Below are 20,410 nucleotides of genomic sequence, written 5' to 3' on the forward strand. Positions count from 1 at the left end.
TTCAAGTAATTACCCACTTACAAAAGTAGGCTATGGTTGTAAATATACTTTTTGAAACGGAAATAATGACCATTCATCAATTCTTTCATGTACATAAATTAATGCATAGATACATGTATATGCGTATATATATATAAATATTTTTATCTGAAAATTGATATTCCCAAATATCCAGCTGGAATTTGGAAGGCCCAAGAATGGATAATATGTAAATACATTTATTTGTAAATATGATTAATTGGCTACTTATTCTCAAATATGATGAATATTGTTTATAGAATCCATGACAGAAATAATTAAATTGTATCATACTTCAATATCCAAACATCCCGCTGGAGTTTGGAATTGATTTCTACGGATATCCCGCTGGAATCCGAGAATGGCTATATTTATATATAACCATGATATAAATGAACCAATTATTATACTTATGATCTGTTGCTATATTGAAGTGTTACTGTTAAAATGAATTTTTGAAGTTTTGATTTAAAATTATTGTCCAAATTGTAGATTGATATGGTGCAAGATTGTAAATAACACTTTCTTAAGAAAGAAAATTACAAACATCCGGCTGGAGTTTGACCAAATGTATATTTTGTAAATTAATTGTACCAGAACATTTTCGCAATTTGACGAATTACAGATTTAAAGTTGTAATCAATCTCATCTTATTTTTTTTAACGGTTTGGTCGCTACGTAAACCAATCAGGAAGGTCACCATTAAAACTACTGAATAATGTGAACTATTTAAAACCATGAGAATCGAAACACTGTTCGGTAATAACTTACCTGAACGTAACTTGTGACTTTCCTCGATTGTCGTCTGCGCCCAACCGTATGCAAATGATGGATAGTAGCGGGTGCAAAGCCTCGTTTTGGGTTCCACTAATTGATCAATTAACTCAGATACATTTTGCTAAATTCTCGATATATTATGGTATAAACATTCGGGACGAATGCTTTTCATGGAGGGGGGCTATGTAACGAATATTGTTCTCTCATATTTATCAAAATATATATCAATCTCACGTAGAAGTTAGAAAACTATTCGGGTTTTTGTGGCGATTGCTGTTTAGCATGTCCGAGTGGGGCACCGGATGGATCCGCCTCGACTCAGGTACGATTATCACCCTTCGGGTACTGTATATTCAGTCAAATTCGCAAACAGTATATATACCTTAGGTCTTAATTAAGTAATTAATCCAATATTTCCATGGGTATTTTCGTTGTAAACACAACTTTTACGTGATTCTGTGACTCGTCTGACTGTTGTCATATTCCGCGAGAATTCGGAACTCTCTAGTGCGGGAGGCGGGATACTAAGTTTAGTAGCGCGAGCTCGTTGTCACGGGCAACGTTTTTCACTATAAATAGCCGTGTAGCGGCAGTTTCAAACACAGTCAGACTCAGTCAGACAAGCACTGTCATTTTATATTCACAGAGCGATCTAATAGTCCTTGTTCACCATGGCAGATTCAGAGTGCAATATGGTACATAATTAGATCAGTGAATTAACCAATACTGGTAACGAAAGGTTTCCATTGACAAACTTCTGATACATATTGGAACCAGTACCGGTTCCAGGCGTGTACCCGATCTGGTTCAAGATGGAACCCGATCTGGTTCAGCACCGGTAGATTACGTAACCCGATCTGGTCATAGAAGATGTCTATACCGATCCGGATATTACCGGATTTTTAAATACCTAGCTTTTTAAATATATTCTTCCAGTCTTTGGGTATATATATATTTAATATTATATAGCAAAGAGGTAAAATTTAAAAGTATCAAAAACATGTCAATGTCCATGGAGATCGTTCTGAAACTGGTATTGGTATGTGTGTAGCTTATAGGAACCTACATGTATATTATGTAACAGCAACCATCATGTACCCTATAAGGTTGTTCTATACGCTGGAGATGTAACCATCATAAATCTGGCATAATATTTCATGTTTTAATAATAAATAAAACAATTTGGATGTAAAACTCTGTTTTGGTTTTCTTTCGGTTCAGTGCTAGGCTGGGAACGAACTAAAAATTGTATGTAACGGTACAAAGCGGGACCCGACCACAAGAGTGGCTATCACAAGGTGTATATCTACATGTATATGTAGAGAACTCAAATGTGAAAGGACCATAAGGGTCGAAAACGTTACAGTAAACGAACGTAAGATGACGTTAACGTGAATAATTATGGTAATGCTCGAATATATAGAACACTAGTATTGAGAAACCAAACAACTTGGATGCCTACCCATCGCTTAGGTGGAACTAATGATATCCTGTAACTTGAATTAGTATTTTAGTTTGAAAGTCTAGAAATCTACAAGTCCTGCAGAGAGTGAGTCGAAGATCGAACTGTCGTTCGACGTTTTTGGATGGCCTTTTATACTCGCCGCCGAGACCCAACTGACCAATCAGAATCGAGCTTACATGTTGTGACGTCACAATCTAGATTCCGCCAAACTGTAAACAACCGCCGCTCTCTGGCATGGAATTTCGCAGAATGATGAGCTTTCTGATGGTTTCGAGTATATACAACAATAATACAACGAATTAATAACATAATAAAGAAGCTAAACATGTTTCGTTTACAGTATAAGCATATAAGGTAAGATAATCGACCTGCAATAATCTTCAATCGTCTATTTCAAAGTTGATGGATCTCGACATTTTGAATGGCATGGTCGATCCGCCATGTCGAAATTGTCGGGAATTTCCGTTATAAATTAAGTATAATATATTTACGACAGGATTATTATTAATATAACTGTAATTTTTTGAATCAATAAATTATATTATATATAATTCACGTATAAATACAATATTTACATATCAATGGTGCTTCACTCTCACAAATTTACTTCATTTATCGACTACAGATAATTTTCACACTTATCAAACATTTAAACTTTATAAATATGATAATGAAATTATATACATATGCATTTATATATTATTACATTTTGATATGACATGTTGACGTATTTACAAATAAATGCTTAATTATTTTATCATATGATAATAATTTGAATTTGTAATAGAACATAGCTATTTATTTAGGAGCCTTATTTCATTTATTCTCAATTTATGTATTTAATGTACATTTTACCTGTATTTGTCACCTATACAAGGTAAATGTTTGTATTGGTTTTGATTAGCACATTAATACTTACAAAAATAATTCTATTTCATCAATGTGTATATAGATAGATATTTACAAATTTTCAAATCCTGAATTTTCGTTGGATGTATTAGTTTATAGTTGAGCAGAAGAGACTTTATCTTTGTTTCAACAATTGCTTTTAGTTCCTCGAGCTCATAAACCCCGCCTCGGTCACCAATTATCTTGGTTGTGTTACATTACATGACAGGTTTCTTTTTGTAACACTAGGTCCATGGCGCAAGAAGCATAGTACAAAGTCAAACATCTTGGCACTCCTATCTAAGAAGAAACGATCTGTACCATTTTTCTGATATGGCTTGCTCTTTGGTAGCAATTCCAGCAAGAAAAGAAGAAGGGTCTTCTTTGAGGGTTGTTCGGCTAGTTTCAAATCTTCTGTCACCAGCGTTCAGGATACATCTGTTGTCCTGACAGTCTCGAATACCGTTCAACTTTATGAGTAATTTGTTTTTAGGTTCATAATTAAAGTTAGATGAACAATCACCAGAGGTTTTTATAGGAACATATTCTTCCTCACAAACACTCACAGAATGGCTACTGGTGAAAATAGACACAGTCTTAACCTTAGCAGGAGTGGACTGAGTTGGAGCCTGCTCCTTCTCTGCTGGCAGAGGTAGAATTGGGCTACTGGGAGCTGTTACCGATACAACAGATGATTTTGATAAGGAACATGACAAGTTATCAGAGTCTTTGAAAGAAACATATCTGATCGGTATCCTGGATTTCCTAGCTTCCACTGCTGAAGATGATGATGATGAAGCTGGTGTACATATGTTGATAGGAGGTAAGATAGGACTGCGTGGGATTGGAGTAGGAATATGTGGAGTTTGAGGAACTGGAACACTTGGTCTAGGTCCAATAGCACACTTCTTATTGGGAATATCAACAAAAAAAGTTCTCTTCCTCTTGGACGCACATTTCTCATTACCTTTCTTCAAAGTCTTCTCCGCAGGTAATTCCCTCATGACTGTCTTCACTTTTTGACTCCTTGATATCTGGAATTGTCTAAACTCCTGCTCTTCTGGGCTGTAAGTCATGGTTGACCGTTTGACCGTGTTGTTTTCATCCCAGGGCGTGACATCAACCTCTTGCACTGCTGGCACATGTAAGCAAAGCTGGAATGTTTACCAGTTATGTGCCTCTCAACAAGGCTTTGCTGAGGAGATTCAAATATTTCACAAAGGTATCTTTGGACCAAGTAGTATTTACATTCTTCACGGAGGTGTGATATATTATTCCATTCTGGTCTTTTATCAGTTTTCACCCACTTCATGACTAAACTAAGGTTTTCATCCCTAATATGTGCTTGATAAACACAATCTTGTGAGAGATCGGTTGGTTTAATTGTTGAGTTTTCTTTTCTACAAGGACTGTACCTGAGATGAATGAGTGAATTCTCAGAACCCTGTGCTTGTGAATGTTTGCAGACAGGACAACGATAAGCTACTGAGTTGGTAACAACATTAACTGGTGTAGTAGTTTCAGTTATATATATGTACCTTTCCTCTGCCTTTGTAGTGTTGACAATTTTCTGATGAACATGGTCGTCTGGAAAGAGCATCAGCATTTCCATGTGATCGACCAGCTCGATGTTCAATCTGAAACTGATATGTTGCTAAGAACTCGAAAACATCTAGCAACTTGTCCTTCGGGATTTTTGAAATTAATGAGCCAGGTTAGAGCTCCATGGTCAGTTCTAACTCTGAAAAACTATCAATATAAATAATGATGGAAGTTTTTAATTGAACTTTAATTGCTTGAAGTTCTTCTCTATCCCATTTTGTATTTGTGGATAATACAGCGCTCATACCAATATTGGAAGCGTCTGTATCCAGAATGAAGATACCTTGATCTTTCATTGGAAATGATAATACAGGACAATTTGTTTAAGCTCTTTTCAGCTTGTCAAATGCATTTTGACAATCTTCTGTCCAATCATATTTCTGACTCTTTTCTGTGAGTTTGTGCAAAAGTTTTGCAATGCCAGCAAATTTATGAACAAATTTCCTTTAATATGAGCCTAAGCCAAGGAAACTTCTTACTTCCTTGACATTTGAGGGTGTTGGCCAATTTTTAACTGCCTCTACTTTAGAAGGATCAATACTAGCATCTACAACATCGAGTGTAGCCACTACAGAATTTCTGTATAACTTACATTTTTCCTCTTTCATATATATCTTTTGCTAACAACACCTGGTGCTTCATCACCATATTAGATGTTGGTTCCACAATTGCCATTTTGTCTCTAAATATTTGGTCAATAATTTTCTCCAAAATAATGGTTTCGCTATATGGAGGTAATTCTATATCCACATCTATAGCAACTCTGCTACACGCAGGTTCAATTTCATGTTGAAATCGTAAACATTGAACATTTCTTCCCTTAACTGATATACAGTTTTTATTCAAGAGCATCTGCTACACGCAGGAATAAAATAGACCTAATAATCCATTCAGTTTGATGTCAGCAATGAGAAAATCATGCTTTAGTCATTGACAACTTAGATCTATGTCTAAACTATATTTTCCAATAAAGGGTTTCTTTTCTTCATCTTTCCTGCAGGTAGGGCGTTAGAATTGTATCTGCTGCCCCTATTGCATGATCGTATCTTTTCTTTCTTCCTAAATTACTTCATTCTTCCTAACGTCTTCCTTGACACCACCTCACTTTTGGCCTTTAGTTGAGCGCTCGCCCCTGTGAGGAAGGCTCTGGGTTCTGTCCCCTGGCCGAGACACACCAAAGTCTATAAAAGTGGTAGTTTCTGCTCCTGCTTAGCGCTCAGCATACAGGGAGTGGGACGACTAGTTCGCCCGTTGTCAGTATAATTTGACCGGGTGGGGTATGTTGCTTGGTGTCTTCGGCGGCATGCTTCAGTGATATAGCACTATAAAAAGGGTAATAGTTCCACTATACAAGAAGACACAACATGAATATACCGCAGTCTCCCAAAACACGCACCTCGCACAACATACAGGCAACACACCGCATACATGGGAGGCCGTCCTTACATGACCATAGCTGTTAATAGGACGTTAATAAATCAAACAAACTTTTCTCCAGTTGCAGTAACCATATTTAATGATAATGGCTGTACTGCTATGGTTTTGTTTGGATCTTACTTTTCTAGGTACTCTTTACTGAGAGTGCATGAGGCACTCAGTATCTACAAGTGAAGGTAATCTATATGCTCCAATTTTAATGGGAACAAACAACCCATCTTTGCTATTACTTATGTAGAAGAACAGGGAAAATACACATTCCTGTCGAGTGCCCCGACCAGGAATCGAACACGGGTCTCCGGCGTGGAAATCTACGGCTCTACCGACTGAGCCAAAGAAGCATGCTCCGTCAGCTGAGTGACAGAGACCGTATTTAACATTATGTACAAGTCACACCGACCCGCTCCTTTTACACTACTCCCCCTGTTTTTCTTGAGATTTCCTAAATCTCAACCCGAGACTCTTTAACCACCTACCATGGGTTATTTAGTTGGGCGCCAATGTAGAAGAACAGGGAAAATACACATTTCTGTCGAGTGCCCCGACCAGGAATCGAACCCGGGTCTCCGGTATGGAAATATACGGCTCTACCTACTGAGCCAAAGAAGCATGCTCCGTCAGCTGAGTGACAGAGACCGTATTTAACACTATGTACAAGTCACACCGACCCGCTCCTTTTACACTTAAACTGCCTATAGTTATGTTATCGGGTCTTTCCTGAAATGACACTGACTTTTGACCCTCGAACTCACCCTTTAAAAGTTTCCCTGAACATTTTGATCAGTGGATTGACTAGTGTTAGAGTAGTATGTAGAATCTATTTTGTCATTTGTATGGAAATTAGCAGAGAGTTGTCTCCCTTGTCTCTGGATCATAAATCCATGAGACTGACCTGATTGACTAAAAGATTGGTTTCTCAAATTGTTATACTAACCACCATGTCTGCTCTGGTTATTTGAATGATGGGGTTTACCATGGGGTGTATTACCTCCCCTTGACTGATGTCTAAAAGATTGATTTTGAGATTGATTGAATGGATTTTGGTTTATTTGATTACCATTTCCATTCCATACACTCTGTCGGTTCTGACTTTGAGGATTTCTCTCATTGTTTTGACCCAAACTAGTAATAAGATATTTGGTAGTTCTTTCAAGAGAAAGTATACTTCTTGTTAGTGCATCTACACTTGCGTGCTCACCTTCAGTTTCAATATACTGAGGTGGAGACTGGATAGATAGGTTTTTGGTTTGTGTGAGCAGTCTTTAACCATTGCTTATCAGCTAGTCTATGTGCTTCAAGCCTTACAGCATGGGTTTCTTCTTCATTCATATCTTTAGGCCTAAACTCTCTTATCCTCAGTCTTATATCAGAATCTGGGATAAAATCAATGAAATGACATGTCCTGTTAGGGGACAATGAGCATAAAGTTGAACTTCATCTCTCTAATGTTGGTGATGGATTCTATAAATTGATGTCAAAAGAACAAATAATTCATTTTCGAAGGAGGTTTTCTTGATGCTTTCAGAGGTTAAAAAAGTATTTCCTCCCGATGACATGTATATATTAGCAGAACCTTTGTGGTTCAACTTTCTCTTTACCATTGATAAAAAAAACCCAGTTTACTGGAAAGACTTGTATGAGAGAGGAATAATAACAGTTCAAGATATGACATATGATGACAAAAATGGAGACATTCTGCTTATCCAAACTTTTGCCAATTTTATCATTTTCAACCTCCTTTCACTTAGAAGAATTAAAGAAGGTATTAATAGAATCTTTTCCAAGTTTGAGGGAGAAGTCCAATATCATGGATCCCTCAAATTTTCCATATTTCTTAGAAATCATAGTCTCAGATGAACCTGGAAAAAGAATAATATACACTCAATCATATGGATTATCAATTAATAACTCCTACAAGGTGAAATTGGCATGTGACTTAGGGCTGGATGATGATGACGAGTTCTGGTGGACAAAAAACCCACAGGATTATTTTTAAACAAACACAGGATACCAAGTTAAGGTGGCTGCAATATCGTCTGGTCCATAGAATTTTACCAACTAATATTTTTCTATTCAGAATTAAGGTAGTGGATTCTCCGCTATGTAAATTCTGTAGTGATGAAAATGAAACATATATACATTTGTTTTACGAATGTTCAAGGATAGCAAAACTTCGTAAGGAGAAATGGTTACTTGAGAAAACCACTTTCAATGTTAGTTTATCACCATTATCAATACTGCTTGGTCTACATGGTCGACATAACAATATGTTTAATATAATGTCATTACTTTTCACAAATCAAACAATAAGTATATCACTGTAGAATTAAGAAAATTTATGTATGTTTTGAAGTACTTAAAATTACATATATGTAAGTATTATGAGGCGGAAAAGGTTATGTATAAATCTAATAATGAATATACAAAATTCCTTATAAGAATAGGAGGATGGCATGCCTTGTTTGAAAAAGAAAACATTGAAATTTAGATGTCTCTTGACTCACATATTGTAGATAGATGAAATGTTGGTCTTGTAGGGTTTGTGTAAATGTGCATGTCCAATTGTTACTTGTTGCATATATACAAAATTGTAATGTAAGACATATTATTGGTATTGTGATAAATTGTATTCCTTGTTCTGTGTAATAACATGTTCATGAAAATCAATAAAAAATTTGAATGAGAAAAAAAAATCAATGAAATGATCCAATGCAAGAACATTCGTAAGTGACGAATCTGCAGTTGGATATGCTTGTCAAATAGATTGAGCTAACTCAGGTAGAGTTTCATCTCTACCTCTAGTTCTAGTTTGGAGTCTTGCTCTGAACATTTCAGAACGTTCAATAGACCCATATCTTGTGTTTAAATATTCACCAGAGAATCAAAGTCTTGTTGCTCAAGGGGACTTCACTCTGTCAGAATGGCTCTAGCATTGCCACCTAGACAACCAGCTGAATACAGGTTTTTCTCTATAGTCCCAATTGTCAATATCAGTAATGATTTCAAATTTGGAGAGATATTCTTCAAAATCTTCATTCCTATCATAGTGTTGGGGTTTTAATTTTGTATATGATTTACCAACATTTATATGTTCATGTGGCGGTTTATGTCTATGTATGAGCCTTGATGCTGTGTGGTTTTCATTTCTATTATAACTATTATAAGGAGTACTGTGGTTCACATGACTTCTCAAACCAGATCTACTTTCCTCATTTATACGAATTCAGGACTCGTATGCAATTCAGGTTTCAAAATGATCCATATGATCTTTCATAAACTTCGACTCTTCAGAAAGAACATTTAACTTTTCACCGATAAGATTGATTGCTCTTAATACCTCATTATTTGTATTTTTAGAGGGAGAATTCATTATTGGTGTTTGATTATTCGAGCATTGAGAAGTATGAGAAGAATTAAGTTGATCAATGATACGAAATCTGGGAAAGCAAGACCTTGGCCTATTCTGGATAATAACTTTACCTGATTCATCCATTGTTTGCATTAGAATTACCACAAATATTTGAATGTTTGTTCCATATATCTTTCCCACCTAGATATAGGAGATTATATATTATCAAAAAAAAATCAATTCTCCCCACGACGCCAATGTAACGTTTTTAACGGGTGTTACATAACCCCAGGTTTTGCTCCTGTCCAGTATCGTGGATTTATAAGATATACTTGGCAAACACTTTTGTAAAAGTTCTGGCATATTTATTATGTTGACAAGAATGATATAAGATTACAATAAAGTACACTGGTATGAAATTTTGGAACAGATAGCTAAACATTTGTTCTGTTATAATATAATTACCAATGCCGACACGTTAGCTCATCTGGTGAGATCGTACTGTACTTGTTAAGTTACGATAGTTTATGATAACTCAATAATAGAGTCAAAAACGAACGTAAGGTGACTTTAACGTAAATTATTATAGTAAGTAATGCTCGAATATATAGAACACTAGTATTGAGAAACCAAACAAACTTAGATGCCTACCCATCGCTAAGGTGGAACTGATGACATCCTGTAAGGATTTCAGTTAGAAAGTCTGTAGGAATATTCAAAGTCCTGCAGAGAGTGAGTCGAAGATCGAACTGACGTTTGACGTTTTTCGGACGGCCTTTTATACTCGCCGCCGGTACCCTATTGACCAATCAGAATCGAGCTTACATGTTGTGACGTCACAATCTAGATCCGAAAAACTTCAAACAACCGCCGCTCTCTGGCATGGAATTTCGCAGAATAATTGGCTTTCTGGTTGTTTCGAGTGCATACAACAATAATACATAATTAATAACATAATAAAGAATCTAAGCATACTTCGTTTACAGTATAAGGTAAGATAATCGACCTGCAATCGTCTTCAATCGTCTGAATCAAAGTTGATGAATCGCCATTTTGAATGGCATGGTCCATTCGCCATGTCGAAGTTGTCGGGAATTTCCGTTATAAACTAAGTGTAATATTTTTACGTCAGGATATATCTCATGTTTTATTAACATAGATATTATGATTATCTGCTAAAAGTAGATAATGTAATATTCGTTACATAAGGATCTTATCTTCTCTCTTCTCCTAACTGACTGTTATTCCTAACGTCTCCCTTTACACAGCCTCACCTTTTGCTTTTTTTGTTGGGCGCTCGCCCATGTGAAGTAAGCTTTGGGTTCTGTCCCCTGGCCGAGACACATCAAAGTCAATTAAAAAGATAGTTTCTGATCCTGCTTAGCCACTAAGCATACAAGAGTAGGACGACTGGTTCGCATCCCGTTGTCAGTATAATGTGACCGGGTGGGGTGTGGTGATGACACCAAACGTCAGTGATATATCAGTATCAAAAGTGGCAAACAGTTCCACTATACTTGAACATACTACAGTCTCCCCAAAACACGCACTTCACACACACACTGCATACAATGGAGGCCGTTCTTACATGACCATAGCTGTTAAATAGGACGTTAAAATAATCAATCAAACAAACAAACGAAATCTACTTTATTCAACACCCTAAGGGTGTTTTTTTTTATAATTTAGATTCTTACATATTTCCTTTCTTGGTGCTGCAACTACAACAAACGATACACTTTTGTTTTCTGTTGTATTAAAGTTGTCGTGCGGTCTGATATGGTGCTTCAACCAGACGTTTCACAATGATTATATAATGACGTGCGTACCGACAATTAAGACATTGTCAGTCAATTTGGTGCAATATTAATACAGATTTACCCAAATTGTGGATTTCATCGCAGCTTTTAGGAGTCTATTGTACGTATCAGATAAATTATGCAGGGTCAACGAAAATTCGCCGAATCTTCAGAATCGATATAACTGATCTAATTTGATGTTAATCAGGTTAGCCTTAAGACCTAACTGACTCCCTTGACACACCGAGGTCAATATTTGATAGCGAACGCGAGGTATATTAAGGGCATTTATAGATAAGGTCATTATACTATCACTTGTTCCAAAGACAAGTAGACAACTATATGGGATAAGCTTGTGTGCGGAGAACAAAGATGTAAGTAAAGTTACAAAATGTATTTCATATTTACCTGATAAAGTTAATGGATGGGAAAAAGACGACACGGGATATACACTTAATACATTGAATCATTTGACAGAAAGATATTCCCATGTGCTTGTTAATAATAACACATCTATTGAAGGTATTTAGGCGTAAATTACTCTTCATTATTCTTTTACGCGCAGTACGTTAAATGTTTTTCCCCGAGTAATTGTTTTCAGCAACTAGCATAGACATTGTTGGAATATACTTTTCCACGTGTACTATTTGCTATATTCGACACTATAACGTAAAACAGCTGTAATTGCGACTTTCATCACGTGCTCGATAAGACTTGCCTACTTCCTGAGGTAAAACAATTGTTTAAAAGACGAACATATTGAAAATATTGACCATGTTCCTTTATATCAAATATGTTCCCATAACAAAAGCGGCTTAACTGAGAAGATAATTGGTGACCTAATTTTAAGAAAAATTAGCTGTAATGTACTTTCTTTCTATAAAGGTCATTTAATCGTCTGGCTTTCAAAACTAGATCACCAATTAACCTCTAATGGGTAACATTAAATTGGTATTGTTTAGATATTATTGTTATATCGATGCAAACATGAAAATTTATAAGCAAAATCAATCATCTTTTTTCCTGAAATTTTTAATCCAAGGATTAACAGTAACGTTTAATAATGAAACGTTCATTGCACGCATTTAGAATTTAAATCCACGATTATAAGCGATTTGTCATAGATTTGATAATAAGGCAGGGAATATAATTGTTGATTTGATTCTAGGATTATTAATAATTGGATTTTGAAAAACAATACAATGTTGAAAAATCAATAAAGAAAAAAGAAATTCTGCTGTGCCTTAAAAATATTGACCATTATAAACAGAGAGAGTAAAATATCACTTTACTATTTTTGGAAAATATATGTTTTATCCACATTAGATGAATACATTTGTTGCTTTTGGAACACAACCTATAATATAAATATTATCACCGACTTAGTTAATATTCATCGCCTCGGTTACCATATTCTGCCTTGAGAATGAACACCTGCCTTTATTTTCCTGTGATATTGTAGATAGAACATCTTATCTTGTTGACAATTGGGTCACCATACAAACACATTCCAAGCACAGGTACAACAGTCTTTAGTTCAGATGTTCAAATTGTTGTAGAATAGATTAAGTTTTAGAAGTTGTCAACCATTGTGCGGTTACGAATAATTATCTTAATCGTATATATCGGGCATCTACATGACCTTAACAGTAATCTGCCGATAGGAGTGATGCGCATGCAGTCTTATCGAATCAAAAACAAAATCAAAACAAATGTATTATAGTTATATATAAAAATAAGTTTCGGCGAAATTCAGTGAAATCAGTTTACGAGGTTTATACAACACTTTTCTGAATAATTATTCGTTGTTCTAAACGACATTAAGTGTTGATATGCAAATAGAATTGCATTTTGTTGGCGATTATGACATAATAAATGACATCAGAACTATATTATGATGGTATTTTGAAGCTTTAATAAATACATTTTCAGATATCTGACATTAATGTTTAAATTTGGTTTAGTTTGATAAGTGTTGTATGCTGTGTTGAACCAGAAAAAGAACATTTCTCATTCCTTCCGACTCAATGTTTGCACTTCAAATTATATCATATAATAAAATAGAGTTTTACGAACTCTCTTATTAAGCCCATAAACTGTTACCAATACTACTTGTTACTTATTCTTAGTTGTTTGTATTTCATCTGCTTTCAATTTTTTAATTATATTATATCTGCAAAGTCTGCATGTCCCTCAGAAACATGGGATATCTTAAGGGATACTTATTTGTTTTACTTTAAAAGGATGCATTCCTTCAACGCTTATGGTATTTGTTGTAATTCTTCCTTTATATTTCTTGCAGATGTTTCGAGTTGTGTGCCTTGTAGCGATATTGGCAGGTCAGTAAAATGGCTACACGAACGATGGCCATATACATTTGTCTTCAAAATTAAAATAGTTTACGACTGACAAGGAAATTGATATTTCACCTTTTGAACTCTCTTAATGCATCACCACCTATTGCATCTCATGCAAATGACAACTCTTCAGATTTCAAAAATTGAATGAGTAAGCTTTGTGATCTCGAAAAATGATAATCCCTTAATTATATATGCATGGCATCCCATGATCGAATTCGCCCTCCTTACACCTAAAATTGTCTGGAGATTATGATATTGGTTGTCCGAGGAAAGTAGCGACAAAGTCTTCTTCTAATACTTTAATGTGATGACCATATTCCGTATTGATGCAATAGGGAAAAGCACAGATCGCAAAATGTTCCTTTAATGAGAATGGTTCGTTTCATCAAATTACTGTTTATCGCCACCCGTTTGTGAACCAACTAATGCTTTCACCCTATGATGATTTGTGTAACCTTTACTTAACGATTGTTTGCTATCTACCAACACTGTTAGCACAATCGTAATTTGATCATATGTATTGTATAATCATCACCAAATGTAACGATTTATCTGAACTGCACAAGCCGTTAAATCGTCACTGAGGAGGGATACTTAATGTTGCGAGAAAACGACATTATATATAGCAAATGGAAAAGACCACCATGATATACGCAAAAATTAAAGAAAAAATAAATGATATTCGCTACGGCAAGCCTTAAAGGTATAACACAAGTTAGTAATGATAGTAAAGAGTAAGTTCTGACGTCTTAAAAAAGGAGAACAATTTCTGGAAGATGCATTTTTTTTTAAATTTTACCAGTGGCCACCAACGCCTACCGACGTGTTTGTTACCATTCCAACTGGTCACAATACAGACAAAACCCAGCTAAGTTCCTACCTGAAAACATCGATGCCAGTCTTTGTACTCACGTCATATATGCATTCGCAACCCTCAATGGTAATCACTTGAAAGCCTTTGAATGGAACGACGAAAGCACAGCTTGGTCGAAAGGAATGTAAGTATTAGACAAATAACATTCTTCTTCATCCCTCAAATAGCGTCATGGAGATCGATTGGTTCGGTTTATTATGTTCAACGTCCTATTAACAGCCAGGGTCATTTAATGACGATTTCCCCTGAGTGCGATGTGTTGTGTGTAAATGTCTGTATCTATGGGGAGGTTGCTGTATATTCGTGTTGTGTCTCTGCAGTAGTGCAAAATGTTGCCCTATATTTGCAGGTACGAGCGTTTTAATGCAATGAAGTCGACAAACCCAAGTGTTAAAACAAGTCTTGCAGTTGGAGGCTGGAACATGGGATCCGCACCGTTTACAAGAATCGCAGCATCCGATGCAAGTCGCACAGACTTTGCCAACGATGCAGTCAAATTTCTTCGATCACACAACTTTGATGGTCTTGATTTTGACTGGGAATATCCTGCAAATAGAGGAAGTCCTCCTCAAGACAAACAAAACTTTGTATTACTTGTTAAGGTAAATGAATTTCATTTCTGTCCTTTTAAATGTCTTTTCTGTGAATAACTTTCTGATTGACAAAAACCTTTTTAGTCCATATTGGTTCATGAAGAATGATCGATTTTTTCGTGATTTATAGATTCTCTCCGCATTTATGCTAGTCAAGAAAAAACTTACTACCTACAATCAAAATTTACACCTCACTATTGAGGTGTTTTACTATCAAACTGAAGCATTTTCGACGTTTGAATACAATATCTTTACAGAAAACACGTGAAGTATTTGATGCAGAAGCACAATCAAGCGGCAAACCCCGTTTGATTCTCTCGGCAGCTACTGGAGCGGGAAAGTCCAAAATTGAAACGGCATACGATTTCCCTCAACTTGTCAAGTGAGTCAAATCCCTTATATTGTATAAACAGAGGTTCCCCGTACAAGTGACTGTTGTTTATCATGTTTATTAAACTCGAGTTAGTTAATTTTCAAATTTTGAAAAGACACGAGCTTTAGCGAGTGCCTTTAAAGAAATTGAAAATTAACTAACGAGAGTTTAGATAAACATTATAAACAACTGTCTCGCGTTAGGGAACTTATTTATCCTATAACTTTAACTCTATATTTATACTGTGGTGACCATTTTTTCGTCTTCATTCAGGGAAACTTACCACGATACAATATGTAGTGATATCTTTCCACCATAAAATAAAGTGCCTAAATAGAGAGCCAATATTCTATTGTTTAATACTTTGAATAAGCAACTACCTGTTATAACAGTAAAAACAAAGCTATTTAAAAGAAAATGCGCTTTGAAAAGTAGCCCGAAGTTGAGAGCCAATCGGAATCAAGAGATTTGGAGTTGACCAATCAGAGGCGCCGTAGGTGTTTACACACTAGAGTGTGTAAACATAAACGATAAACCAACTGCTATAAAATTTATCACATGGGTTTTTCCATTGAGAAACATGCATAGTTATGGGATAAATGCCACTATCAACGAAATAACAATTATGTTGTGTGTATGCTAATGGGCGGCGATTATATTATATTAATAATATTTATAAAAATTTATATCCAGATTCATAAAAAGTTGCCCCGTCATTACCCAATTCTTAGGCCACACCAAATAAATCAGGTGTTCTTTTCTTCGGGAACTAAAGAAAAAAATTGCGAGCGAGCGAGCGATTTTTTTCTACTTTTAACAAAATATCTGTTTTCAGATTTTAGAGGCGAAGGGATCCATTGTCATGCCAGCGCTATTTTATTTGTCTTTGTTTTCCATTGCAAAATATTTAAATCGAATTAATTATAATTATATTAATTTTGCACCCATTCATTGAAAAAAATAACTAAACAGCAATATTATCAAAAAATAAAAAAATAAACAAACAAAATTTAATGATTCAACTGAGCCTCTGTCATATCAAATTTTAATCAAAATGGGGAAAAACCCCGGCTAGCTCTATGTCAAAACTTTGATTCGCATTTGAAAATTACTGGTCTTAAATTATCTAATTTCATCGATGAAGATACCTGTATTTCAGTTCTACTATACCCTTATTCTTTTCAATATATCTGTTATTGGAAAAAAAGATTACTAGGCTTTACATTTAATTAACATTCAACAGTTTAAAAATTTTCAGTTATTTATAAATGAAGTAATATACTTAATTTCATTACATCATACATGTAAGTACTAATTTTAGAAAATATCAGACCTGTTACAGTATTAATCAAAATGTAACTAATCTGAGAGAGAAAAACATTAAAACAAAAAAGAAATTAAAATTTGATTGGTTTATAATTATTTACTATTAATTTTATCATTTTATCAACATTTAGTCTAAAATCTACATCAAAATTCCGGAAAATTAATCCCCTTTAAAAACACATGAACCGGATCCATTATTACAATTACCCAAAATGGCGGCCATAACGATTGCAAAGTAGTGACGACCATGGATAGATAGGCATATTAAACATTAAAAACTGAGTAAATCATTTACAGTTGTAAGCAGTGTTTGTTTTTGAAGTAATACATTCCTTGCAACACCTGTGTATATAAATTATGTAAATATGAAATAATATTCAACTACGCCATTTCATCATGATTATAATATGATTTATGTTTTCAACAGGATATTTTAATCAATTATTTTGCAATTAACACTATGCTATATAAAAAGGGTAATACATGTATTGTATTTTGTCTTTAACTGTGTCCGTGTATAGTTAAGAAGCTTCTGTCTGCCAATTCTTAAAATGATCTGTGATGTCAATATCTACTCTAAGGGCTTCTATTACTGTCATACATATTGTATATATATTTATAGTGAGAGTAACCCCTGGGTACTGTACATTGGCAATGTTATATACATGTACATGTACATGCATATCAGATTAATATAATGTACAGTGTACCATGCATCTTTGTTGCATAATAATCACATTTACTCTTGTTCATTTTAGTTTTTTTTTTTTTAAATTGGCTTTAAAAAATAAACATTTGATAATTGGTATAAATCAGTACATAGTTCTTTTTTAATTAGAAAATGAAAGAAGAAAACTCACCGTTAGCTCCCAAGGCTTCATTGGGACATCCGGGGGTGGACCACCACCTGTCCCATTTGCTACTTTCCGTCTAAATGACTCTTTTTTCTTCACGGCACTTTGCGCGTCCTGCCATCTTTTTTTTCGTCTCATCAACAGTGCGATTACACTTCGCCACTGAACTAATTCTTAATAAAAAAAATAAACATTAATATGATCAATTGGATAACCATACAAGTATCTATTAAATATAAGGAACATCTAATGAATGCATTAGGTGATATATATCATGAATACCTCATTCCACTAACAAGAAACATATATATATACTATGTATATACTATGTATATATATGTTTCTGCACTAATGTGCACCACTGGGTATGCTAAAACACCCAATATACATGTATGTTACATGTACATACCAATGCATGTCAAAAAATGTCAATGCTTAATAAAATGTTATTTTGAAATAAATATAAATATCATATGATCAAGTGGGAAATATTTATTCAAAAAATTTACATTCAGTTGTACAGTAATGACACTTGTTTCTAAAACATTAATTAATTTTTTTTAAATACCCATTTAAAAATATGCGCAATTTTGCATTGGATATCACAATGACTAAATATCATATTAAGGAATTTAAAAAATATAGAATATTTCAGTAAGTTTTAGCGTCGCCTGCGTCACATTTTTTGCCTGTTTTACTGAATTTACTCCTGTCTAGAGGGAAATCCTGTTTTTAGTGAAAACCTATTTTTAGAAACTGCTCGAACGTAGTCGAAGACACCACTACACAGTGCTATATTAAATTTGGAGTTCAAAGGATCCCGAGACCGAGATAATCACGGTTATATGAACTAAGAGATGTTAAAATATTTGCAGGGATAATTTGTACACGTTCATACATTTTTAGAGTGGAATTGACAGATTTTCATTGGGTATTTTACTCGTGTTCTCGTATCATCTTAACTGGAGCACCTAGTCTTATATTGGTGTCCGGAACTCGATCATTGTCAACAACTGCCAAATAGGCCTAGCGGTTAAAATAAATGGAGTTGGTAAAGAGTATGTGATCAAAATTATATAGTCAAAAGACGTTTTCACTGAAGATTATCAATTGCCCATAATCCATGTCGATTCTCAAGTAGATCTAGGCCTAGGACTAGTTATTAAAAAAGTCTACGATCTATCCATCATAAACGTGTTTTAGAAGTAAGAACTTGATAAAAATTTCATCAACAGTTTAAAACTTTCCTGAATACAAGCGTGACAGCGTTGATTCTGCTGAGTTGATAGTCTATGAGTTGTGATTCAAGATGAAAAATATCGCTGCCGAAATCAATGGCGGCCTCAACATAAAAAGGATAACGTTAGGCCTAAAGTAATACTAAAAGCCGCAAGGCAGTCACATTTCTCCAATGAACCGGGTTCTCCAATGTAACTAATACTAACTGTTTGATAAATTATTTATCATCACTTATAAAAATATTGAACAAAACAACATTTTCCTGATATTTAAATCTGCTAGTAGATAACATGTTATTTTTTCCAGCATTAGACCAGACGATGACAAAGTTAACCCTTCACAGTAACATAATAAATATTTGTAAATAAACTCACCTCTCCGATATTTTAAGCCATTCTGCCTTTTTCATATCAGCAGTTAGGTTTGGGGTTAATTTCCCACGGAGAATTTTGGCTGAGTTCAGAAAAGACTCGGCCAAAACCTCCATCTCACCATCGGTCCAATTAGGTTTTCTGGGCTTCTTGCCGGACATTATGCAGACGACAATCACCGAAACGAAAGTAAGCAATGCGCAGACTCCATTTATTGTAACTATGGGGTTATTTATCTCCTTCTTAAAGAGTTCCAGTCGTAAGATACGTCTACGTCTACGTCTACGTCAACGTTTACGTCGATACTTACGACCTTTAGTGAAACGCACCTAAGATAGACGTAAATAAAATCGTAAGTTGACTTACGTCTACGTTTACGTCTACGTCTACGTGTAGACTTACGACTTTTAGTGAAACTCAGTCCTGGTACAAACTGGTTCTCCAGCTAGGGGCTTAAGTGAAATAGATACATAACAGAAAGAGTGTTTTTGTGCTAAAATACATGGGCGTTAAATGAAGCGAGTAAAATTGGCGAAGTGGAGACATTTTTAGATATCAATCACAAACTTTACCTGTAAATTTTCTCCTCCACGGTCGAGATTTGCACCAGGTTTTCCTTTTAGCTCAACATCAATCTATTGACTCCAAACTTTCTGTTATTGTTGACAATATGAAAATTGGGTCTACATGATTATGGATTCTGACGCAAATTTTCCCGAGGCAGATATGTATGGTAAGTAAAATATGTTTAGGCTTTTATTATGATGGATGACGTGGAAATTACAGCAGTTCAACTCGAAAGCTTATAAAGAAATACATGGGAAATATAGAAACTTGGTCATGAATTAAGAAGTATATCCATTGTGCAACACGTATGTTGTCATTAAAAGGAAGTGTGTAAGGGGGCACTGTGTATAGTAAGGGGGTACTGTGTATAGTACAAAAAAGGGGGTACTGTGTATAGTACAAAAAAGGGGGTACTGTGTATAGTACAAAAAAGGGGGTACTGTGTATAGTAAGGGGGTACTGTGTATAGTAAGGGGGTACTGTGTATAGTAAGGGGGTACTGTGTATAAGTTTATTGG

General features: G+C 35.0%; 2 protein-coding genes across 2 annotated transcripts; one reads left to right on the top strand and one right to left on the bottom strand.

Annotated features, from left to right (window-relative positions):
• Positions 1-11,662: 11,662 nt before the first annotated feature.
• On the top strand, positions 11,663-15,577 carry LOC138310586 (acidic mammalian chitinase-like). Its single transcript, XM_069251858.1, has 5 exons — positions 11,663-11,709; positions 13,638-13,674; positions 14,498-14,693; positions 14,919-15,171; positions 15,420-15,577. The coding sequence occupies exons 2-5, from the start codon at positions 13,638-13,640 to the stop codon at positions 15,546-15,548; spliced, it is 615 nt and encodes a 204-aa protein (XP_069107959.1). The 5' UTR covers positions 11,663-11,709; the 3' UTR covers positions 15,549-15,577.
• Positions 15,578-17,152: 1,575 nt separating this feature from the next.
• Positions 17,153-20,110, bottom strand: LOC138327793 (uncharacterized). Its single transcript, XM_069274212.1, has 4 exons — positions 19,329-20,110; positions 18,225-18,253; positions 17,722-17,882; positions 17,153-17,203 (listed from the first exon to the last, which is right to left on the bottom strand). The coding sequence occupies exons 1-4, from the start codon at positions 19,484-19,486 to the stop codon at positions 17,153-17,155; spliced, it is 399 nt and encodes a 132-aa protein (XP_069130313.1). The 5' UTR covers positions 19,487-20,110.
• Between the last annotated feature and the right edge of the window lie 300 nt (positions 20,111-20,410).

The sequence above is a fragment of the Argopecten irradians genome, chromosome 1, assembly GCF_041381155.1.
Source record: "Argopecten irradians isolate NY chromosome 1, Ai_NY, whole genome shotgun sequence".
Lineage (NCBI taxonomy): Eukaryota > Metazoa > Mollusca > Bivalvia > Pectinida > Pectinidae > Argopecten > Argopecten irradians.